General features: G+C 38.1%; 1 protein-coding gene across 3 annotated transcripts in view; it reads left to right on the forward strand.

Annotated features, from left to right (window-relative positions):
- LOC126456891 (serine/threonine-protein kinase mig-15) overlaps positions 1-21,305 on the forward strand; it is a 330,660-nt gene that overhangs the window by 157,053 nt on the left and 152,302 nt on the right. For all 3 annotated transcript variants that reach the window (XM_050092726.1, XM_050092727.1, XM_050092728.1), the window contains exons 9-12: positions 3,258-3,385; positions 5,703-5,823; positions 11,595-11,788; positions 12,561-12,581. In XM_050092726.1, coding sequence (XP_049948683.1) covers positions 3,258-3,385; positions 5,703-5,823; positions 11,595-11,788; positions 12,561-12,581 — 464 coding nt within the window. The remainder of the gene's footprint in view (positions 1-3,257; positions 3,386-5,702; positions 5,824-11,594; positions 11,789-12,560; positions 12,582-21,305) is intronic.

Consider the following 21,305-nt stretch of genomic DNA (forward strand, 5'->3'; position numbering starts at 1 on the left):
GTCGAATGAAAGACTATACAGGTACAGTAGTTTGGTTCGAGTCATAAGCTTAGCAGTTAAGCTTTGCCAGGTAGCCATTGCTATGCGTCAGGCGCTCCGTCCGTATTTGTACGGGTACTCTTCCTTTTTCACATGCTTTGTCTGGTTTGAATCGATTGCTTATTTTGCTTTGATCTGATAAGTGCCGTTTTCTTTGTTATAGGTGTTTACGTCACTCAAAGCTGAAAATGCATTACTGTACTGTGTCATGCATTGTTTGTCGCATTCTGATAGTGCGTGTTTACGGCCTGTCGTCGCTCACAGCATGGCTTGCTTTTGTGCGCGCTACCGCCGCTTACAATTAAAAAAGAGAGAGAGGAATCGTCTCATTAGTGAAACAATGGCAAGAGACTGCTATTTGTTGTTACATACACTGCTGCTCTCTTTGATAATGATCAACAAGAACCAAATAATAGACTGCGTATGATAGAACATGTTCTGAACGAGAGTTAGGCGAAAATTTTTCTCCGTTTGAAAATCTTTGTGGCCGCTCCTTTAGTACATCAAATTCTGCACAGAAATTAGTCATCTTAGATTTAAAAATCTAGTCAGTTGCCGTGCTTCATTTCTGACTATCACTATTAGGCATAAGAATTATACGAATATAAACATGACACGATATGTATATTCTTCCGCATTTGCTGATGTCTCACTCTAGTTTCGTAGTTTATTAGACAGACAGGATTTAAATGAGATAGCAGCAAACACGAAAGAATGCATGGCAAAATGTTTATATTCGTATTATTCTTATGGTGAAGAGAATACTGCATGTGATTCACATTTCATCACGTTTCTATTAGCAACCATCTCTTCTCACAGGTAGGAAAAAATTCAGAACGTAGAGTTGGCCATATTGACAAACATTCCTAACAGTCTTGGCAGTCGGATTTTCGTAGTACATTGAAATTCTGCTACATTCGAAGATGAACAATACGGAATTTGTATGTACTTCGTTGGATAATGTATGAAAATGCATATTCGACGGCAGAAGTTAGTTGTGGCAGCACCTACCAACATTTTTCAGAGCTTCCGCTTGCTTTGCACTTGATTCTAAGCCGCAGGCGGTTTTTTGGATTACAAAAACCGGAAAAAAAGTGCGGCTTAGATTCGAGTAAATACGGTATAAGATGACCTCATATTTTTTTTGAATGTCGAATTTGAAAAAACCTTGTCTTATAATTGGATAAATATGGTGTGCTCCCAGCATTTTATGGGGCTCGTGTTGACTTGCTCCAACTCATAGCTTTAACTTGTTACTAATTCTCTCCTCCTCATCTTAACTTTTTAGAGTTGTGCTTACAATTTTCTCTGTCTCATGGAAGACAGCAACTAATAGTTAATAATGAGTTGTCTGCTATAGTTGATCTTAATTCTTATTGGTTGCAGCTGACATAAAAATTGTCTGCTGAAAGTGAGTGCAGATTTTACGTCTTTCTTGTAATGGTGTTACATTATGGCTCCTTTTGGAACTTGGGAAATGACTCTGCTGCCCCCAAGCATGCAATTCAGAAATTATCTTATTCTCTGTGGTCAGAATGAGATACTCTGTCGGTGCTGCCCTGTGCCTAGCTTATCTTCAGTCCGCTATAATTTTCACAGTTGATAATGTACTGTAATTCAGTGTTTTTATTCCAGGAGATCACTTTCACAGAAGCACAAGAAGTTAATCAAGTCTCACTTTTTTCTCTCCAAAATTATGTGCAAATGAAGTTTTAAACATTGTCATAGTTATCACACTTAACCTCCTAAAATACACAAAACACCTTGAAATACCACTATTACATAAGATACATGCTTCATCTGTGAGGCCTTGCTGTAAAGTAACAGTCAGCATACACAGGGCCCAGCAGTCTTCAGCACCAGACCACTCATAGCGCACATTTCAGCACTGTTTAAACTTCCATGTTCTGCCTGTTACTGATAGAAACGGGGATTTTGTCCACCTTGTAACATATATCTAAACCTGTTCTTTACACCCTACTTTAACAGTTGTTTTGTATGTCAATACGAACGGTATTAATTTAGTTCTTCTTACTTGTAATTCTTGACTGTAATGTCCTGTGGCTCTTTTTTGGACTTCTGGTCTGTCTGTATTGGTGTTGCTATTTAAAAGTTGTTACACCATGTATCTGCCCTCTACCAAATAAATATACATCAAACAAATTGTATCAAGACTTTCTGTCAGTGATCAGGGTCAGTCATAGAATGAGTTTCAAAAAGAACATTTCTTTTTTTTCTCACAGCTTAATTGACAGTTGTTCATGTTCATAGAATCTTTGGAATTCTGTGCATCTTCAAGGCAGGTGAGTGATCCCTGGGACTTCTCTGTTTGCATACGAGCAGGCATTTCTTCTTGTGAAGTTACTGCAGTCGCTGTGCCATGTTGATACGTGCCATTCCTCGACGTAGGATGTCCCCTGAAAATATTTTTACTTTTACATTTAATACATTATTTCCCAACCCTTTAGATGTACCATCCATAAATAAGAAGGTGTAGGGATAGAAATCAGCCCTTTGGAACGGTATGTATCACCATAGTAGGTGCTGCACTAGCCCATAGTTTTTGGTTTTCCGGTTTCATGTTCACAGTGGGTGCTAAAAAACATATGAAATCTAATATGAATTAATAACAAACATATTGATTTCTAACAGAATCAAACAATAGAAAATCCAGGATGGAATGTAACAATATTATGAAAAGGATAGTAGTTACTCTCCATGTAGCGGAGGTGCTGAGGCATGACAAAAAGACTGTCGGAAAATGACCTTTCAGCCAATGAGACCTTTGTCAAAAATAGACAACATACACACATACTCACACAGATGCAACTCACACACACCTGACTGCAGTTTCTGGCAGCTGAGGCCACACTGTGGGCAGCAGCACATGCTGCTGATACCTGAAACATAAATCAACCAAATTACACCAATGTTCAGGATCAGTCATATAATGAAGCTCAAAAAGAACATTTCATTTTGTTTCTCAGTTTTTCTCAGTCATGCCTTCTGTATTAGTCTTCTAGTCTGCTTGATAGTCACCTCATGACATCAAAGAGACAAAGGTGCCAGAACTGAGCGTCGGTAACAGTAATCAGAAAGATCGATACCTTTTATACTGATGCTTCAAAGATGGCACATCAGTTGTTGCATTATTTCAGTGTAGTTAATGCAAGTGTTTATCATGTTAAATATGACCAGTTTTGCTCTTCCTGTTGCAGAACGTGAGGACTACCATTATAGCGGTTCTGAAAATGAAGAAGAAGAACCAGCAACAGCAGGTGAACCATCCTCCATTGTTCAGGCTCCAGGAGGCGATACACTTCGTAGGAACTTTGCACAAATTCAGGTCATTACTTAAACAATATGTTAATCAAATTTTATGGTATGAGAGATCTTGCTTGTGCTTAGTTTTCATTCTGTCTAACTAAAAGGATGCAGAGTGTTGCATTAGGAAACTGAGAGAGTGTATGCAATAAAACAGCTTCTTCAGAATTTGACAGGGTTCAGTTCTGCATTTGCCCTTGCTCTTGTTATATTTAAGAAGTAGACAAAGTTCTGTTTTGCTGATGATGCAAGTATTACAATCAGTCCTAATGTAGAACCTCAGTGCTTGAAACTACAAATATTATTTCATTTATTTCAATGAAAATTAGTAATTTATTCTCTCTAAATGGTCTTCCATTGAATGTGAATAAAACACAAACCTGCAATTCTGTACTGCACAAGAACTGATCACAGTATTTGAAATAATGCACAATAACAAACCAATAAATGAAAATTCTTAGATGTTTAAGATGATAAGAATCTGAATTAAGAAACTGGAAGTCCAGGATGGAATAACAATATTGTGAAAATGATATATATACAGGGGCAATTGAGTCTGACAGGCACTGCAAAAAGACTGCTATACATTTTAAGTTTTTGGCCTAATGGTCTTTTGAAGAAGAAAACGCGCACACACACACACACACACACACACACACACACACACACTCACTCACTCTTACATACTGCCTGCATCGGACAGAGATGGTGATCATGTGCGTGAGGGTTGTGCTTTTGTGTGTGTGATTTCTGCTTTCAGAAGACAGCATTTTGGCCAAAAACTTAAATGTATAGTAGTCTCTGTGGTGTTCCTTTCAGCGACTCAATGTCTCCTCTACATGGTGAGTAGCAATCTATCCTTTTCATAATATTGTTATAAGAATCTGAATTGGGAAACATTTGTTACAGATGATCGTAAAGTGACATGCAACTTTTGCATTACATGTGATAGCTGACTTAGGAGATGGCAATGGCAAAAAGTCACTTACTTTTCCTATTGTCATTCACTAATGTCTTAGGGCTTCATATTCTGTGTCAACTCTTCATTGACAGAGAAAGTATATTTTGCACAGAACTGTCTAATAAGGACAATATGTGGTGTCCTCTCCAAAACTTTTTGTAAAAAGCTCTTTTGACAATTGGGAATACTGACAGCAGCTGCACAGTATACTGACTCCCCATATGAAGTTTATTCTCAACAGTAAATCACAGTTCGGAAACAGTACATTCATTAATATAATACTAGAAGGAGAAATTACTGTCAGTATCCATCATTCAAAAAGTATTTGTCCAATAACCCAGTAATGCAAAGAGTTTTGTAGGTAATAAAAGCAACTTCAGAGAAAAATTGAAATCATATCTGCATGACAGCCCCTTCCTGCTCCATGGGAGAATTTCTGAACATGTAATAATATGTGTATGTGTGTGTGTGGTTGTGTGTGTGTGTGTGTGTGTGTGTGTGTGTGTGTGTGTGTGTGAGAGAGAGAGAGAGAGAGAGAGAGAGAGAGAGAGAGAGAGAGAGATGTATCTGTAATTTTTAATAATTAAAAATTTTGTAACTTTTGCTTTGTTAGAATTGTATAAGCGGTGTGCAAATGAGAAGGTACAAACCATTGTAAGAACCAACTGGTTGAAATTTACACATGTCCCTTTGTGATTACATAGTAATAAATGTAGGTATGTGAATCTAATGTCATCACCTTCCCCTAAAAAATTCATAGGCCTTCAGTGGGCAAGATGCTGCTCTCTGTCTTTTGCGAGGTCCGAGGTCTGATACTCACGAAATTCCTCGAACACAGAAATACCAGTAACAGTGACATATTGTGAGACACTCAGTAGTCTGTGCAAGTCCATCAAGAGCAAATGGCCTGGGCTGATCATGGAGGGGGTGATTCTGTCCAGTGACAACATTCATCCACACGACTGAGGTCACACAAAATGTAATGGCCAAGTTAAATTGGGAGGAAAGTTAAGCATCCACCATACAGCCAACACATGTCATCCTGCAACTTTCATGTGTTTGGTCTGCTAAAAAAACATCTCAAAGTGAAGCGCTTCAGCTCAGGCAACAAACTGAAGGACAAAGTGAAGAATTGGGTCCTGTCATAGCTTCAGGAATTCTGGGAACGTGGAATCCTTCAGCTTGTTAAACAGTGGGGTAGTTAAGCTCAGGCCTCTATTGATTACTTCTGAATAAAAACGTCTCTTATACACTCAGTGTTTTGTGCCTTTTCTTTTGAATACCTCTCGTACCATGTATTAACAAATAATTATGATGACTTTTTGTGTTTGTGATTTATTGTTAAGTCCAAATTTTGTTTTTGTTTGTTTACGTTTAGGAGGGTAGGACATTAACTCAGAATGAATCCAAGGAATCAAAGCACAGTAGAAAAAATGAGAGGGAGGAAATTCCAGAACCTGGTCCTCCTGCAAGACCACCAATTCCCCAGAGATTAATTGGTAATATTATTACTTCCATAATATATTTTAGTCTGTAAATTAATACTTTCATCTGTTAGTAACTCTTTGTCAGTGTGGGTTACGGTCATGCTTCTAGTATCACTATAAATTCCAGAAAAAAAGAGAGATAGTATCATTCTTTTACAGGGAATAGTGACAATTTTGTTTGGGCAAAGAGTATAAATCTATTTTCAAAACATTAACCAGGAAGTTTTTTCCTCCCATTAGGGTTTAACTTGCACAAATGTAAAGAACTTTCAGGTAGAAAGATTAAGTGCAACCAGTTAAATTGTTGAAATTTGACGTATATCCTTCTATTCAAAGAAGAGTTGTGTGTTTTGATGACTTTTATTATGTGTTTAACCCTTTCACTGCTCCAGATGTAAATATACACTAATCGTTTCAGTGCTCCAGATGTACATATACTATTTGCTGTAAAAAATAGTTGCAGCGGTTCCCTGGTACAGTCGTATAGTTATGTATAACGCCGACAATCGGACCAGCGAGTCGGAGGTAATTGTTGTGCAAGTATGCAGTTTAATTGCTGGAATACTAGGAAATACCTGAACGACTATTGAATGCTGAATTCTCTTTTTGCTGAGTTCATTTGTATTGTTATATTACCTAGTTTGTGTGTGGCCGTTTCTGCGTTACCGAATAAAATGGCGCAACGTTACCGTCCGTTTACAGACGATGAGCTGCTGAGTACTCTAAACCAAAGTGACGACGGGGACAACATCATGCCCAATCCAGCTGATTATGGGTGGACAGATAATGACGACGACGAGCTGCCAGATAAATCTGTCACCACAAATATAAAAAATATTTGTGAACCAATAAATGTTGAATCAGTAAATGCAGATCCAGATTTTGATGTTATCGTCGATTCTTTCTCCGATTCCGAAGAAGAGCCTGAGCGTACGCCTGAAAAGTCTCCTAAGAGACACAAAACAGTTGATTTTAGATGGAAAGATTCTGATTTGGACCCTAAAGTGTATAATTTCAATAACAGTGGTTCCGGTTACAAAATCATAAATTTAGATGCTTTTTGTACTTTATACGACTGCTTCCAAGTTCTTTTTAGCCAAGAAATTGTGAGCTACATAGCTGAGCAATGTAATTTATATTATGAACACCTTTGCAATGATGCCAGTGAAAAATCAAGACTGCGACATTGGAAAAACACAAACAGTGATGAAGTTTACTGTTTCCTTGCTGTAAATTTTCTGATGGGTCAAGTGAGAAAAAATGAAATAAACAGTTATTGGACCAATGATCAGTTACTGTCTACTCCAATGTTTGCGCAGATCATGCCAAGAGATAGATATCTTCTGTTACTTAGAATGTTACATTTTGCTGGTAACAGAAAGGACCCTGGAGATGACAAAATCTGGAAATTACGTCGAATTGTGGATCACTTAAGAAAAGTATTTCCAGGTGCTTTCTATCCTTTTAAAAATTTGTGCATTGACGAAAGTTTAGTTCTCTTCAAAGGTTGTGTCTTCTTCAAGCAGCACATTCCTTCTAAATGCCACAGATTTGGTGTAAAATTTTTTGTGTTATGTGATTGTGAAACTGGTTATATTCTTGACTTTATTATTTATGTGGGTGCAGCAACGGATGTAAAAAAAGAAACTGACTTTGGTGTAAATGTTGGAATACCTGGAAGCATTGTTCTCACTTTACTTGAAGGTTACCTTGGTAAAGGACACACATTATATGTTGACAATTGGTACACTAGCCCAACATTATTTTCTTATTTGCATGACAGAGTGACTATTGCCTGTGGAACTGTGAGAACAAACTGCAAAGGCATGCCTGCTTTATCAAAAAAACTTAGGAAAGTTGAGATCAAGTTTGTCAACATATAAACTTCTTGCTCTGAAGTGGCAGGACAAGCGGGAAGTGAGGATGCTTTCAACTCTTCATACAAGCGAAATTACAGTGACTGACAAAATTGACAGAACCATGAATGAACATAAAACAAAACCAGCTTGCATCGTAAGCTACACTGAAAATATGGGGGCCGTCGACAGGAGCGACACGATGCTTAGTAGAATGTGTACGAAAAACTGTAAAATGGTATAAAAAAGTATTTTTTCATTTGGTGGATCTGTCTCTGCTCAATGCGCATGCATTATATAAAAGTCAAACGGGACGAAATATTTCAGTATCTGATTTTCAACAGAAACTTATCAAGGAGATCCTAGAGATTCACCACCAACCGCAAACAGAGGGACGTCGTGGAAGGAGATCGGCTGATGGTGACAATCCCTTATGCCTAACCGAGCGCCACTTTATCTCGCTGCCCAGAGAAGGTGTATTGTATGTGCAAGACAGGATAAACGAAGTAAAATGTAGTGTGCCTTTATGTTTGAATTTTGTTTCGAGGGATATCACACTTTGAAGTATTACTAATGTAATATGTTTTGTATTTTTTTTTTCTCCTAATATAGTACCTTTTTTGAACAAAATAAGACTTTCTGAACAAAGATTTTTTTTTTTTAAAGGAAATGATTTACACCGATAATACTGGATTTTGCGTCTCATTTTTATCTCAATAATAACAGTAGACTGCTGCAGTTGTATATATACGCACCAGGTGAAAATAATGCGCACAGGGCGGGAGCCGCTGAAAGTAAATGCGCAGTGAAAGAGTTAATATCTTGTGAATTTCTGCGATGATCTTTGTTTGAAAATTAATAATTATCTTCCAAATGAAGTCCCCACTCACACATAAAAGCTTATATAAAATATATTTAAATTAGAATAAAACGGTGTGTGGAGAGTAATGTTCGTGAAAATTGTAACACCTAGAAAGAGTGGCTTAAATGAGCTAAAACTCATAATATGTAGAACAATATACCAGTAACCAACCACTGCACAGTGTTGACATAATACAGGATAAGCAGTGCCCTTTTATGTGGGCAGACAGGTTCAGTGAGAAACTGTGAAATGACACAAACATGTGAAATTAACTGCCAGGAGACCTGCATGCACATAGCAATTGGTCTTCAGAAAATTGTCATACTTCGACATTTAGGCTTATGGTTTGGAAGAGGTCATATACAGCGAACAGTATTCAGCATGTCCAAAGTACGAGAAGCATGTATCAACATCTGGCTGCTTACTCATTAGATATATTATAATAGCCACCATCTGACAGCCTCCATTGTTGAACAGCACTGCAGATAAATACAGAGCGACAGTGTGGATACTGTTAGATACAACATAAGATGTCAACTCGTGCTTTTTGTGGACAGTCTTATTAGCAACTGCTACAGCAAGGAGGTTTTAGTGGCCAGTGTACTGCCACTCTTTTTAGACAGCCTCAAACATGCTGTTTCAGTGTGACAGTGGCAGGCAAAATGTGATGAATAAGTAAACCTTCTATACTACTTGGCTGGCTTGCATGTTTGCGTAACATAGTGCACATTCAGCACACCTGGGATACAAATGCTCAGAAACTTCATTGTGATCCTCCTGCACCTGCTAATAATGTGTTACTGATTTACATATGAATTGCACAGAGGGATATTCTCAAGTCACTTGTCCAGGCTCTTCGTGATTACTTGTGACATTAAGATGTTCCGATTACTGCATGTTGAGTAGCAGGGTTGCCACAGTTTCTGGAAATCAGGAAATGTCAAACACATTAGGGTAATTTGGAAAAAAACTGGAAAATTTTTGTTTTTGTCTCAGTAGATCAAATTGTTTGTTTACTGAGGTGTCAGGTATCATCATTGGCTAGGTGCAGCTGAGTACATGCACCACTTACCTACTCCCTCATTACTACTGCTTCTCCCTTTCCTACCGCACCCCTAGCTTGCAGTCAGTGCTGCCACCACTTCTTGCCACTATCCTGGCAGCTGCCAACAAGAGGCAGGGAGACATGAGAAGTGGCTTGTTTGGACCTGATTCTCAGAGACTGTAGACATAGCGGCCGGAGATGGCGGTCATGTGTGCATGAGTCGTGTCTGAGTGATTGTGTGCTTTTCTACATGCCTGTCTGTGGCTCAGCAATCATCTTTATGGTGAGTTGCTACCTATCCTCATTATCATTGATTCTCAGAGTATTTGAAGAAGTTATCTCTTGCATGGATTGATCACTGTGGTCTTGTTTCAACAACATGTTGTCTTTGACTCATGAATAGCTGGCTACACAATTGAATTTCCACAACAGGCCAAAATCGCACGTCATTTCTGCGGGTATCTGTAATGGATCGTGCCTGCTGATCTGAAGATGTTCGGTTCCCACTAATGTGCAGACCCTGCCCATCGGATCTAGTCTCACCGATCTCCCTGCAGGCCAGGTCTGTTTGTGTGTGGTGTAAAGCAGCAGATTTTCGTGGTTTATCTGTGGACCCAGGACTGTGGTGCTCATCAGTATGCCAGAGCCATGGGTAATGGATTTTATGAATTGTGACTGTCTCATCGCAAGTACGTTGTATAGTTGGCATCTTGTAGACACTTTATTTGTTCTATTACATTTTGGCACTTCAAAAGTAGTTTATATGTTGGGAAGCATGGACGATAAGAGGTAGAAAATTGTGTCAGTCACTGACAGTTTGTACCTATGTACTCACAGATTTCTCAAAAGAAAAATCACAAATTACCTGTAAAGTAATAGGCATAACATAGTGAGTAATAACCGACAATAATCAACATAGTAGAACAACATTTTATTGCAGTCACCTACTGTGTTGGTTTACACAATTCTTCCCCACCTTATACCGTTCTTTCAAGAGACCTACTTGTTTCTTAGGTTATTTCTGAAGTCAGTGAATGTATTTTAAATCTGTCTTGTAACTCCAAGGAAATCCATATTTTTGTCACCAAATGTGTTTCGTTTTATTGAAATAAAATAACATCAGTAGTCTAAATGAAAAACATATACCATTTGGCTTGCTTTCTCCATCTTAAGAAGAGTTCATTACAAAAGATGTTGATGTTAGTACATAATATTTTTGCTCATATCAGGAAACGTCATCTGCTTGCAAGTTTTTGTTAGATATTTCGTTGTTTGGACTATTGTTTCTGGTACTGTAGCTGCAAAGACAGATTGTAAACTTAGTCTTAATTTATCCTTGAGATGTCAAAATTTGTCAGGGAAAAGTGCTAAAATTTGTCTGAAAATCAGGGAAATATCAGGGAATTTCACTCGAGGTAACTTGTGTCAACCCTGTGTAGTGGACCATCAAAATTCCATACTGTTTCTACAATTCTGTAGCGTATTCTCCCATACTGCCTCTGTTAAGGTGTAGGTGTTGTGTCAATTGCAGTGTCATTGTATCCACCTGTAGCCAGACACCAAAATCTACTTTTGTCTGACAACATGTAATGCAGTACAGAGTTAAAAGAATGTCCTTGACATGCTAAAGCACTCCTTGGGCTGATTGCTGTGGTGCTTTGCTGGTTGCATGTGCTGCATTCATTACCTACCAAATTCTCCTATTTCCAGATCATCTACAGTTCTGTAATCCTAAATATTTGTGTTTGGTTGCATACCTACTACACATGCAAACAAAGTTGACACTCAGCGCGGTGGCTGATGGGAGCAACGGTAAAGGCATTTCCCCTTTATAGTCACTCCCATCAACCAGTGCACCGAGTATCAAGTTTGTTTGCACGAACAGTAATCTATTATATAAAACTCATCCCAATCATATGATCCTTAGTGTGACAATTTTCACAGACAGCAATGTATAACAGGTATTTACAGTGTGTATCCATCTGGCTGGTTACAGCACTGCTATATTTTCATTTTTAAGTCGTTCCTGATCCTCATCCTCCTTCGCGGCCCTTACCACCACCACCTAGGGAGGATCGGCAACAGAAACCAGCTACACCACCAACAGGGGGTAATAGTCATCAGCAGTCAGCGACACAGTCACAACAGCAGCAGCAGCAACAGCCGCAACAACCACAGCCACAGCAGCGCAATTCTCACATCTTCAAGCCAATGGTGAGTTGTTATCCTGCATTTCTGTCAGGGAATTCTGTAGTTTCTTTGTATGTGATTATACAGACATTTCATTGCAGTTTCTTGTAGAATTGCAGTGCAAATAAATTTTTATATTATTAATTCAGAAGATCTCATTTACACCCCTCAAGTTTACCTGGAAAAATCATGCATTGTGTTTCACTCAGGAAAATGCCAATGTTTTGATGTTCTTATAAACATTTTCTAGTATTTTGTAAATTTCCTTTCTCTCTCTTTCTTTTAGGGACATATATTAAATATCTCCTAGTTTGGTTTGCTATATATTTTGCTGTAATACTTACTCATTCAAAACACTGAGTAAATAGACAAATTGTAACTGCTGGAGAAATGGATATACAAAATGTGATACAGGGTTTCACTGAGATGTCAGGCAGGTTTTTGAAGTGTGGAGGATTTTGTAGGTTTCTGTAGCTTGTAATCGTGGTAATATAGATAAGAATATGGCAATTGAATAATTATTAGCAGTTTAAAGTATAATCCAGTTCCCTGCACAGTATTCACATTTGGTCATTAGTTTTTTCACATGTCAGTGGCTCATTTAGAGTGTAGGTTTTTCCCTTAGACTTTAATCTGGTAAGTTTTTTCCTTGCATAGTGTTGCAGTCAGTTTTTGTTGCATGAATATTATGTCTCATTTAAAGCAAAAATTTAGACTCTTTATTTGCTTACATCCTTTTTGTTTATATTGCTGTGCTCCTAATGGCATGTTTTCTTTTCTTTTCATTTTATTTAAGCTCCCACCACGAAGACCAGAGGTAGGCCACAAGTAAGATGAACAAGTTTATGTAGTCACTGAAGGTAGCATATACACCATATGAAGTCATTTGTTTAAATGCAGTGGCACTGGCAGAAAATGTCATTGGAGGAGGAATGCAGTGCTCCAAAATTACAAATTAGAAAAAAAAAAAAATCGTGCACATTATCATCAATAATGGATAGTAATACAGATAGTAGAAACATACCAGAATCCTGTTTCTTATTTTCAGTACTGTTAAGTGAAGCAACTTTGTGCTCTTTTTTAATATTTAAAAGCAATTACACAATAAATGTTGACTTCACTCTAAGGCATACAAGGAAAGAAGTAATTAGCAATATTGATGTCAGAAGTTTTTGGTCTAGTTTACGTTCTTGTCCTATTTCATTATAGAGCATGTGGAGAAAATAAAAAGCATGAGATAGCAAATACTTCACTCCTTTAGTGTTTAGTTAAACCTTGTTTCATAGCATATATGGTTTACTTAATGCTGCAGAATTAGTTGACACACACGTTCAGCATTGTTCTGGGTAAATCATTAGTACACCATAAAAAGTAGTTGTTTATTGGAGCACTGTATATCCTAGAAGCAGCCAATCACATGAATTCAAAAAGAAAGGAGACAAAAAGTGACCAATTGATGGAAGGTAAGAATAATGACTCCTTAATTATTAATGTTCAGTTTAATGATGGCCAAGCCTTTCATTTTGGCAGCCACCTGCACTCATACTTGTAACAGATGCATTTTTATCTTTGTTTTGTTTCCATATTCTATGTTTGAAAGAAATATCTTCTAAATCTGTTTATAAATAAATATTGCCAGTTCAGTTTTTCAGTTCTGCACAAAGCTACATGTGACTCACTAATTGCTCTTGATTACACAAAGAGAAACCTATTTTTTTTGTGTTTCTAAAATAAGTTCTATCACTTTCAGAATTTAAAAAATCGGATTCTCGTTTGAACTCCATTTATAAATATTACTTTTTGACTGCTTGAGTTTCATGACGATGTGAATATTTTGGATCCCCTAAAGCAACTAGGTTAATCAACTTCTAGAAATTAGCAAGCTAAAATACTTTGCATACTTTCACTCTCCGATGTCATAAGGAATAATATTTTGCAGTAACTCAACACTTAGGCAAAAAGTATTCACTGCTCAAAAGAAAGTGGTTAGAATAACTTGTGGGGCTGAAGTTGCTCGTAGTAGGTGTCTGTTTAAAAGGTTAGGAGTACAGCCTCACAGTAAATTTACTTGGTAATGAAATTTTTTCTCAACAACATGGACCAGTTCAAAAACAACAGTCACATTCATGATTATAATACTAGAAGAAAGAAAGACTTACACTATCCTTTACTTAACCTATTTTTGGCACAGAAAATGGTCAAACATGCTGCTGTGAAACTTTTCAATGAATTACCAGATGAAAAAATATCTGACAGGCAGCAGTAACAATTTCAAAAATAAATTGAAATCGTATCTCTTTGATAACTCCTTCTATACCACTGATGAATTTTTGAATAGGAATAAATAAATCTATGCATATAATATATGCATTTTGTGCCGTTTAAGTGAATGGGACACACAATAAAAATATTAAGATAAATTAACACTTTGATTCATGTGTTCATTTCTTATGGACTTGGCACATTCCACAACATAATGGTTTCCATGAGATTGATCAACGGAACATGTAACTAACTAGCCTTCATCATCATATTGAGTGTGGAAAAGGGGTGTAAGGGCTTGTACATAATATGCAGAATGTACTATAATCCCAGAGAGTTGCATAAAGTTTTAGGAGGTTTATGTAGTGTTCAGGCCAGAAACAAAAAGTATTGACTCAGTAATTGCACTGTGTACAGTTTACACACTTACAAGGACCACTAGCAAAACGTTTTGGAAAATGCTTCCTTCCAAGCCCACACTCTTTTATTGATTCAAATAGAGCGTACACTAAATAAATACTCTTAAACACACAAGTCAGCGCAGATGCCCAACAGCAGTGGATGCTAAATAAAATACATTTTGCGCCTGGGGGATGGTTGCAGAGCATTTTGTAATACACTTACCAGAACACGCCGCATACTTCTTGGGAATAGATCAACAAGACACTGTACGATCTTACATGAGTCTTCATCTCAGAAATGTTGAGAGTAGGTGAATGAACACTGCCTTAACTTTACACCAAGAATCCCACAGCTTGAGGTTCAGTCAGCTGTTACCCAATACATTTACCACCATTGTAACTAATGACAGACTGTGACTGGTTGAAATTTACAGAAAGCTAATATCGCACCAAGCATTGGGACCTTACGTGACAATGTTCATTACACAGTTGTGAAGAGAGCAATGAATACAAACAAAAATCATTGGGCATCATATTTCCTTCAAGTGTACATATCACAGTTTTGAAGCATGAAGAAGATCAAAAGCAACTGCTGATTCACTTATTAGAGTATGCTTTCCTAGACCATTGTAAGAATGGAGCAGAAGCAGTCAAAGGAATGACTACATGGGCCATTGTACCATCACCTTCTTCTCTTTGCAGTGCTACAGAAATAAAAGTTCTTCCTTGAAAATTTCTGAATCCAGTACTTCAACTTTATATGCAACATCAGGCTCAATGTGAATTCTCTATCCCCCATGGCATACCATAGAACACAAAGCTGCATGTGAAAATGTTTTGTATCCACAGAAGCCACATTTTGTCAATGAAAATAATGGTTTCTTTTTTATCTTCCCGTTTTACAACAACATGCTGCATCACATTATTTGTAATACTGCAGGTGTGTGTGTGTGTGTGTGTGTGTGTGTGTGTGTGTGTGTGTGTGTGTGGTGATACATAGCCTACTCCTTGGGAAAAGCACCAAAAGGGGGGGGGGGAGGGGGGGCACCAAGCTTAACGTCCCCATCCATCTACAGTGTCACATACACTCACTTTGTGACAGACAGCTGAGGGGTTTGGTATTTAAACCAGGACATTATCGCAAAGTCTTGTGACCGGGAACTCTACCCCACCACTTCTGCTCCCCTTGCCGACCAAATAGTGGTATTGAAATTTTTTTTTCCACAAACAGGGTTGGAACTGGCTTACCCCTGGGGTGAGTGCCACCACAGAAGTGTGCGTTAGTGACCTCGGCCATGTAGGCTGTGAACATAGTGGTTGGAACCTCATTTATTTATATTAATATACTGTATAAGGTCTTGTAGTGCCTTTCTGTGTTAACAGTTTTGAAACTAGGAAGGCCTGTGCACAGGTTAAAGGTAATTTAAATGCAGCATTTGTGTATAATTGTAAACTTCATATGTGTATTCACAAACAGCAGAAACAAAAACCATCAAATGTATTTTATGGAAATCTGTCTTATTAATCTGTGTCTGAGGTTTGTTTTAATTGATACAAAACTGTAATAATGTTTTTATTGTTTTTTCAATATGACTAATGCACCTGGATCATTGCTGTGTTGCTTGGCTGAAAACAAATTAACATAGATGCATAGCAAACTCCTACTTTTTTGTTTTTGTTTTAAAAGGTACATTTTAAGAAAGAATATGTATTGTTGAAAGATAAAAACGAAATTTGAAATGAGATATATGTGATGTATTGGAAATATTAGTAACCGGTTTTGAGAGGTTACTAGTTTACGGGAAGATTACACAGTAAAGTTGGCAGGATGCATTGTACAGTGTTTTAGTATAACTAATGGAAATTTCAGTGGTAAAGTTCAGTTACAATGCACAGCTTGACTGCTAATACATTTCAAAGTTACTTACTAGCTAATGATCATTTCAACTCAGTTTTAAATAATTTACCCTCAACTCTTGCAGTCTTTCCTTTAGCAGACGCACTGCACCTAAGGGGAGGATAAATATAAATTAATTTCAGTTCATCACAGAAAATCCTTTATCTATGAATCTCACGGTGATATGAATGAATAAAGTCCTTTCAGGCTTCCAGGCACGCCAGATGCTTAAAATCCTACAAGCTTTTCACTGAGCTCTCCTCGGCCATTGCTAAGTGGTAAATGACTAGCGTAGCACTGTTGCTCTCAGTTATACAGCCATGCTACTGGCTGTGATTTCACTGCTGCTTGCTTCCTCGCTGGATATAGTAATGCTATCTTCCCCCATCCCTTGTGCCTGCTTTTAAATGCATTGGCTGGGTCCCCAGCTGTGCTGAGCCCCAAACCACCGTCCTTGTTGATGGAGCTTCCAGATATTTTTATTTCTGTTGCTAAAGCGTGCTCTGCCACAACTGATTTTTCAGGATAGTGTTGGCATAAGCACCTCTCGTTTTCCATCCGGCATTGCCCTACAATGAGTACTGTTCAGCCAACATAGTACAGGGCGTATACACCTCGAGAAAAACCTGGGAATTTTTTCATCTGGGAGAAAAACAGGAAAAACATGGGATTTTTTTAGAATTTGGGGAATTTTTCACTCTTTTAGTTTTCAGTTAAATCTTGGTAATTTTGACTGCTAAGAACTGATAGTTTAACCAAGAATATTATTGTATCCCGCTACTGCAGCATTATACTGTAGCGATAAAACATAAACAAGAGGAAAAAATAAAGTAAAACTTACGTTGGAAAGGAAATGCGCCATTTGCAACAAAACACACGGCACATGCAAGTGTCTGCCAATAGCAATGTGTGTTAAAGGCATTAGGATGAAAGACTATGCAATAATTCATACAAACTGCTTGTGATGAGCGTGACGTCACAATTGTGTACATTAGCTTCATTAGAGCAGTTGCCACTGGGATCATGTGCCTGCACAGTTGAGTATGAACAGTACATTCTCCTGCTCCTGGCTACTTGAAAGTGGGGCTGTTGGCTGTATCGACTGTAGCAAGCAGCCAGATGCTACCCAGAAAAAATTTTCTTGCGTGCAGTGATTACATTTAATGATTTTGCTATTTCCTCTTTGTTTACAGCTCTCACATCAAATGAAACCAAACGGATTTCCGTGGCCAGGAGCCATCAATTGAATTAAAATACATTCACATAATGCTGGAAGTCTAAAATACTTTATTAGATTCAGTTTGTTGGTTTTATTTTATGTCTAGGTTTTTAACAGTCAAGCATTAATCACATTGCAGAACAGTGAAATTATTTTCATCGATTTGCTGAAGTAATTTGGCTGTTATTAATCTTTTCCACAGAGGCAGTCAGTTTATTTGAAACGAAGTGTTTCATTCCAGACTATTGGCTAGTTTCAATTGTTTACTGGATGTCAAGTGCACATTTTCACCTTCTGGCATGTATGGCATTATGCCATAATAAAGAACCAAACATGAGACAATGTAGTACTGGCACTCCAAGAAAAATTACATGCGGAAAACCACACTGAAAACCTTAGTATCAGGTTGGGGCCTACTTCATTGTGAATTTGGAAACACGAATGTACACTTTAAGTGGAATTATGTATCTTAGTATGGTTTATGAAATTCCTGTGCTTTAGGTGTATTATCTGATGTCTTGTTTCTTTTATAACATAATGGAAGACATTTTAATGCTTTAAACCTATGAACATAGAGGCTTCCTACGTAATTGTAGCTGCGCACACGCAGTAATGACTGTTTTCAGGCAGTCAACGGCAACTGCTGAAACGAACCTGTTTCTAATAGCTCACTGGAAAATATTGCGAACGGTGGTTTGAAAACCATCTCTTTCAATGCAAATTTCCTTTTACGCAAGATGAATTATGTTGCTTGTGAGAATGTGCGATAGATTTCTTAAATCACAGTGTGTTCTACTCTTATTTAAAACTTAACACTCTGAGGACCAGCCACTTAGAAGAATTTTGAGCCCAGAAGACCAGACATTTATGTCATTATTTAAAATTTTACTGGCACATTTGTGTGATGTATCTTACTTATAGTGTGACACACGTAAAAAAAGACCAATTTATATGTGAAAGCTTTGCTTTTCTGGTGGCCAATTGATCTCTGAGACCAGTATTAGACGTGAAAGCATCTTGTTGTTGTTGTGGTCTTCAGTCCTGAGACTGGTTTGATGCAGCTCTCCATGCTACCCTATCCTGTGCAAGCTTCATCATCTCCCAGTACTTACTGCAACCTACATCCTTCTGAATCTACTTAATGTATTCATCTCTTGGTCTCCCTCTATGATTTTTACCCTCCACACTGCCCTCCAATGTTAAATTTGTGGTCCCTTGATGCCTCATAACATGTCCTACCAACGGGTCCCTTCTTGTCAAGTTGTGCCACAAACTCCTCTTCTCCCCAATTCTGTTAAATACCTCCTCAGTAGTTATGTGATCTACCCATCTATTCTTCTGCATTCTTCTGTAGCACCACATTTTGAAAGCTTCTATTCTATTCTCTTCTTGTCCAAACTATTTATCGTCCATGTTTCACTTCCATACATGGCTACACTCCATACAAATACTTTCAGAAATGACTTCCTGATACTTAAATCTATACTCGATGTTAACAAATTTCTCTTCTTCGGAAACGCTTTCCTTGCCATTGCCAGTCTACATTCGATTGCCAGACTACATTCGATTATCCTCATTTTGCTTTTGTTGGTGTTCATCTTATATCCTCCTTTCAAGACACTGTCCATTCCGTTCAGCTGCTCTTCCAAGTCCTTTGCTGTCTCTGACAGAATTACAATGTCATCGGCGAATCTCAAAAGTTTTTATTTCGTCTCGATGGATTTTAATACCTACTCCGAATTTTTCTTTTGTTTCCTTTACTGCTTGCTCAATATACAGATTGAATAACATCAGGGAGAGGCTACAAACCTGTCTCACTCCCTTCCCAACCACTGCTTCCCTTTCACGTCCATTGACTCTTATAACTGCCATCTGGTTTCTGTACAAATTGTAAATAGCCTTTCGCTCCCTGTATTTTATACCTGCCAACTCCAGAATTTGAAAGAGAGTATTCCAGTCAACATTGTCAAAAGCTTTCTCTAAGTCTACAAACGCTAGGAACGTAGGTTTGCCTTTCCTTTATCTTTCTTCTAAGATAAGTCGTAGGGTCAGTATTGCCTCACGTGTTCCAATATTTCTACGGAATCCAAACTGATCTTCCCCGAGGTCGGCTTCTACCAGTTTTTCCATTTGTCTGTAAAGAATTCGCGTTAGTATTTTGCGGCTGTGACTTATTAGACTGATAGTTCGGTAATGTTCACATCTGTCAACAACTGCTTTCTTTTGGATTGGAATTATTATATTCTTCTTGAAGTCTGAGGGTATTTCTCCTGTCTCATACATCTTGCTCACCAGATGGTAGAGTTTTGTCAGGACTGGCTCTCCCAAGACCATCAATAGTTCTAATGGAATGTTGTCTACTCCCAGGGCCTTGTTTCGTTTCAGGTCTTTGAGTGCTCTTTCAAACTCTTCACGCAGTATCGTATCTCCCATTTCATCTTCATCTACTTTCTCTTCCATTTCCATAATATTGTCCTCAAGTATATCGCTCCTGTATAGACCCTCTATATACTCCTTCCACCTTTCTGCTTTCCCTTCTTTGCTTAGAACTGGGTTTCCATCTGCACTCTTGATATTCGTGAAAGCATAGCTTTTCTTACAGCCACACTTGTATATTAATTTAAACCATGTACTTTTCCTACTTGTGTGTTTGCGCTGCTTAACAGTGATGTTGCTGTTCGCTGACTACATCACATGTTCTATGCTCCGAATGTCTGCTTTCATTGGCTGGCGAGATCACATGACTTGAGCTATGATTGATTTACAAAAGCGCACTGCAATCTCGATTTCAATGCTTCGGATACTAAAGTGCTGTGTTTGGTGGAATTCAAATTTATACTTTTGTAATATGAAAATATGCAGCGTACTTGTTGCTGCACATCAAATATCTTTCTTTATTTCGCTTGTGGTCGTTTACTAGTATGCCGGGAAGTTCAAGCTTGTGCATAAAACCTTAACCCTTCAAAGGATTGATAAATTTTACAATTCTGATGGAAAGTATACTGCCACTTAACACAGAAAAAGTGTATTTTCATCCAAGAGAAGGTGTATTTTTAACCGGGAAATCCGGGAATTTTTTTCCTTGTCCATGTATACACCCTATAGTAACAGTCACCGTGCATGGTATTTTGTGCACTCCAAACATTCTGTAGGTCTCCTGTACACACTGTGGCTGAGGTGTCCATTGGCTTTCTGGCAAGTCAGGACGTTAAGGAAGGGCAGTGCACCATCTCTCTCTCTCTCTCTCTCTCTCTCTCTCTCTCTCTCTCTCTCTCTCTCTGTCATTGTAAACCTAATGTGGTTGTGACTGCCATTCTGATGTTCTAAGAATTCTCCCAGCTTTCACGTCTGTGGGCCAGATGATAGTTTTATCATTGATGTAATGATAAAAGCAACTTCTCCTCATTGTGAACTCTACTGAGTCCCCAATTTACAGACAGACGGAACATCTAGCTAGCCTCCTTATGCTGCATGTGGGTCGCTGTGCAAAAACACTAATGATTTTATCCACTGAATTAAACGTCTTCATGTTGGAGAAGGTAATATAATGATCAGGTTTGATGTGGTCTCCCTATACACATGTTCCTGATAAAGACTGTACAGATCTTCTCTCCCAGTTATTTGATAGTACGGTTGTGGGATTGTTTAAGCACACTTTCACATCATTGTATTTCTTATAGAATGTGCTGGTTTTGCTGAAAAACCTATGGACACCTCAGCCACAGTGTGTAAAGGAAACCTACACAAAGGGGCCGGTATCTG

Source organism: Schistocerca serialis, chromosome 2, assembly GCF_023864345.2.
Source record: "Schistocerca serialis cubense isolate TAMUIC-IGC-003099 chromosome 2, iqSchSeri2.2, whole genome shotgun sequence".
NCBI classification, from domain to species: Eukaryota; Metazoa; Arthropoda; class Insecta; order Orthoptera; family Acrididae; genus Schistocerca; species Schistocerca serialis.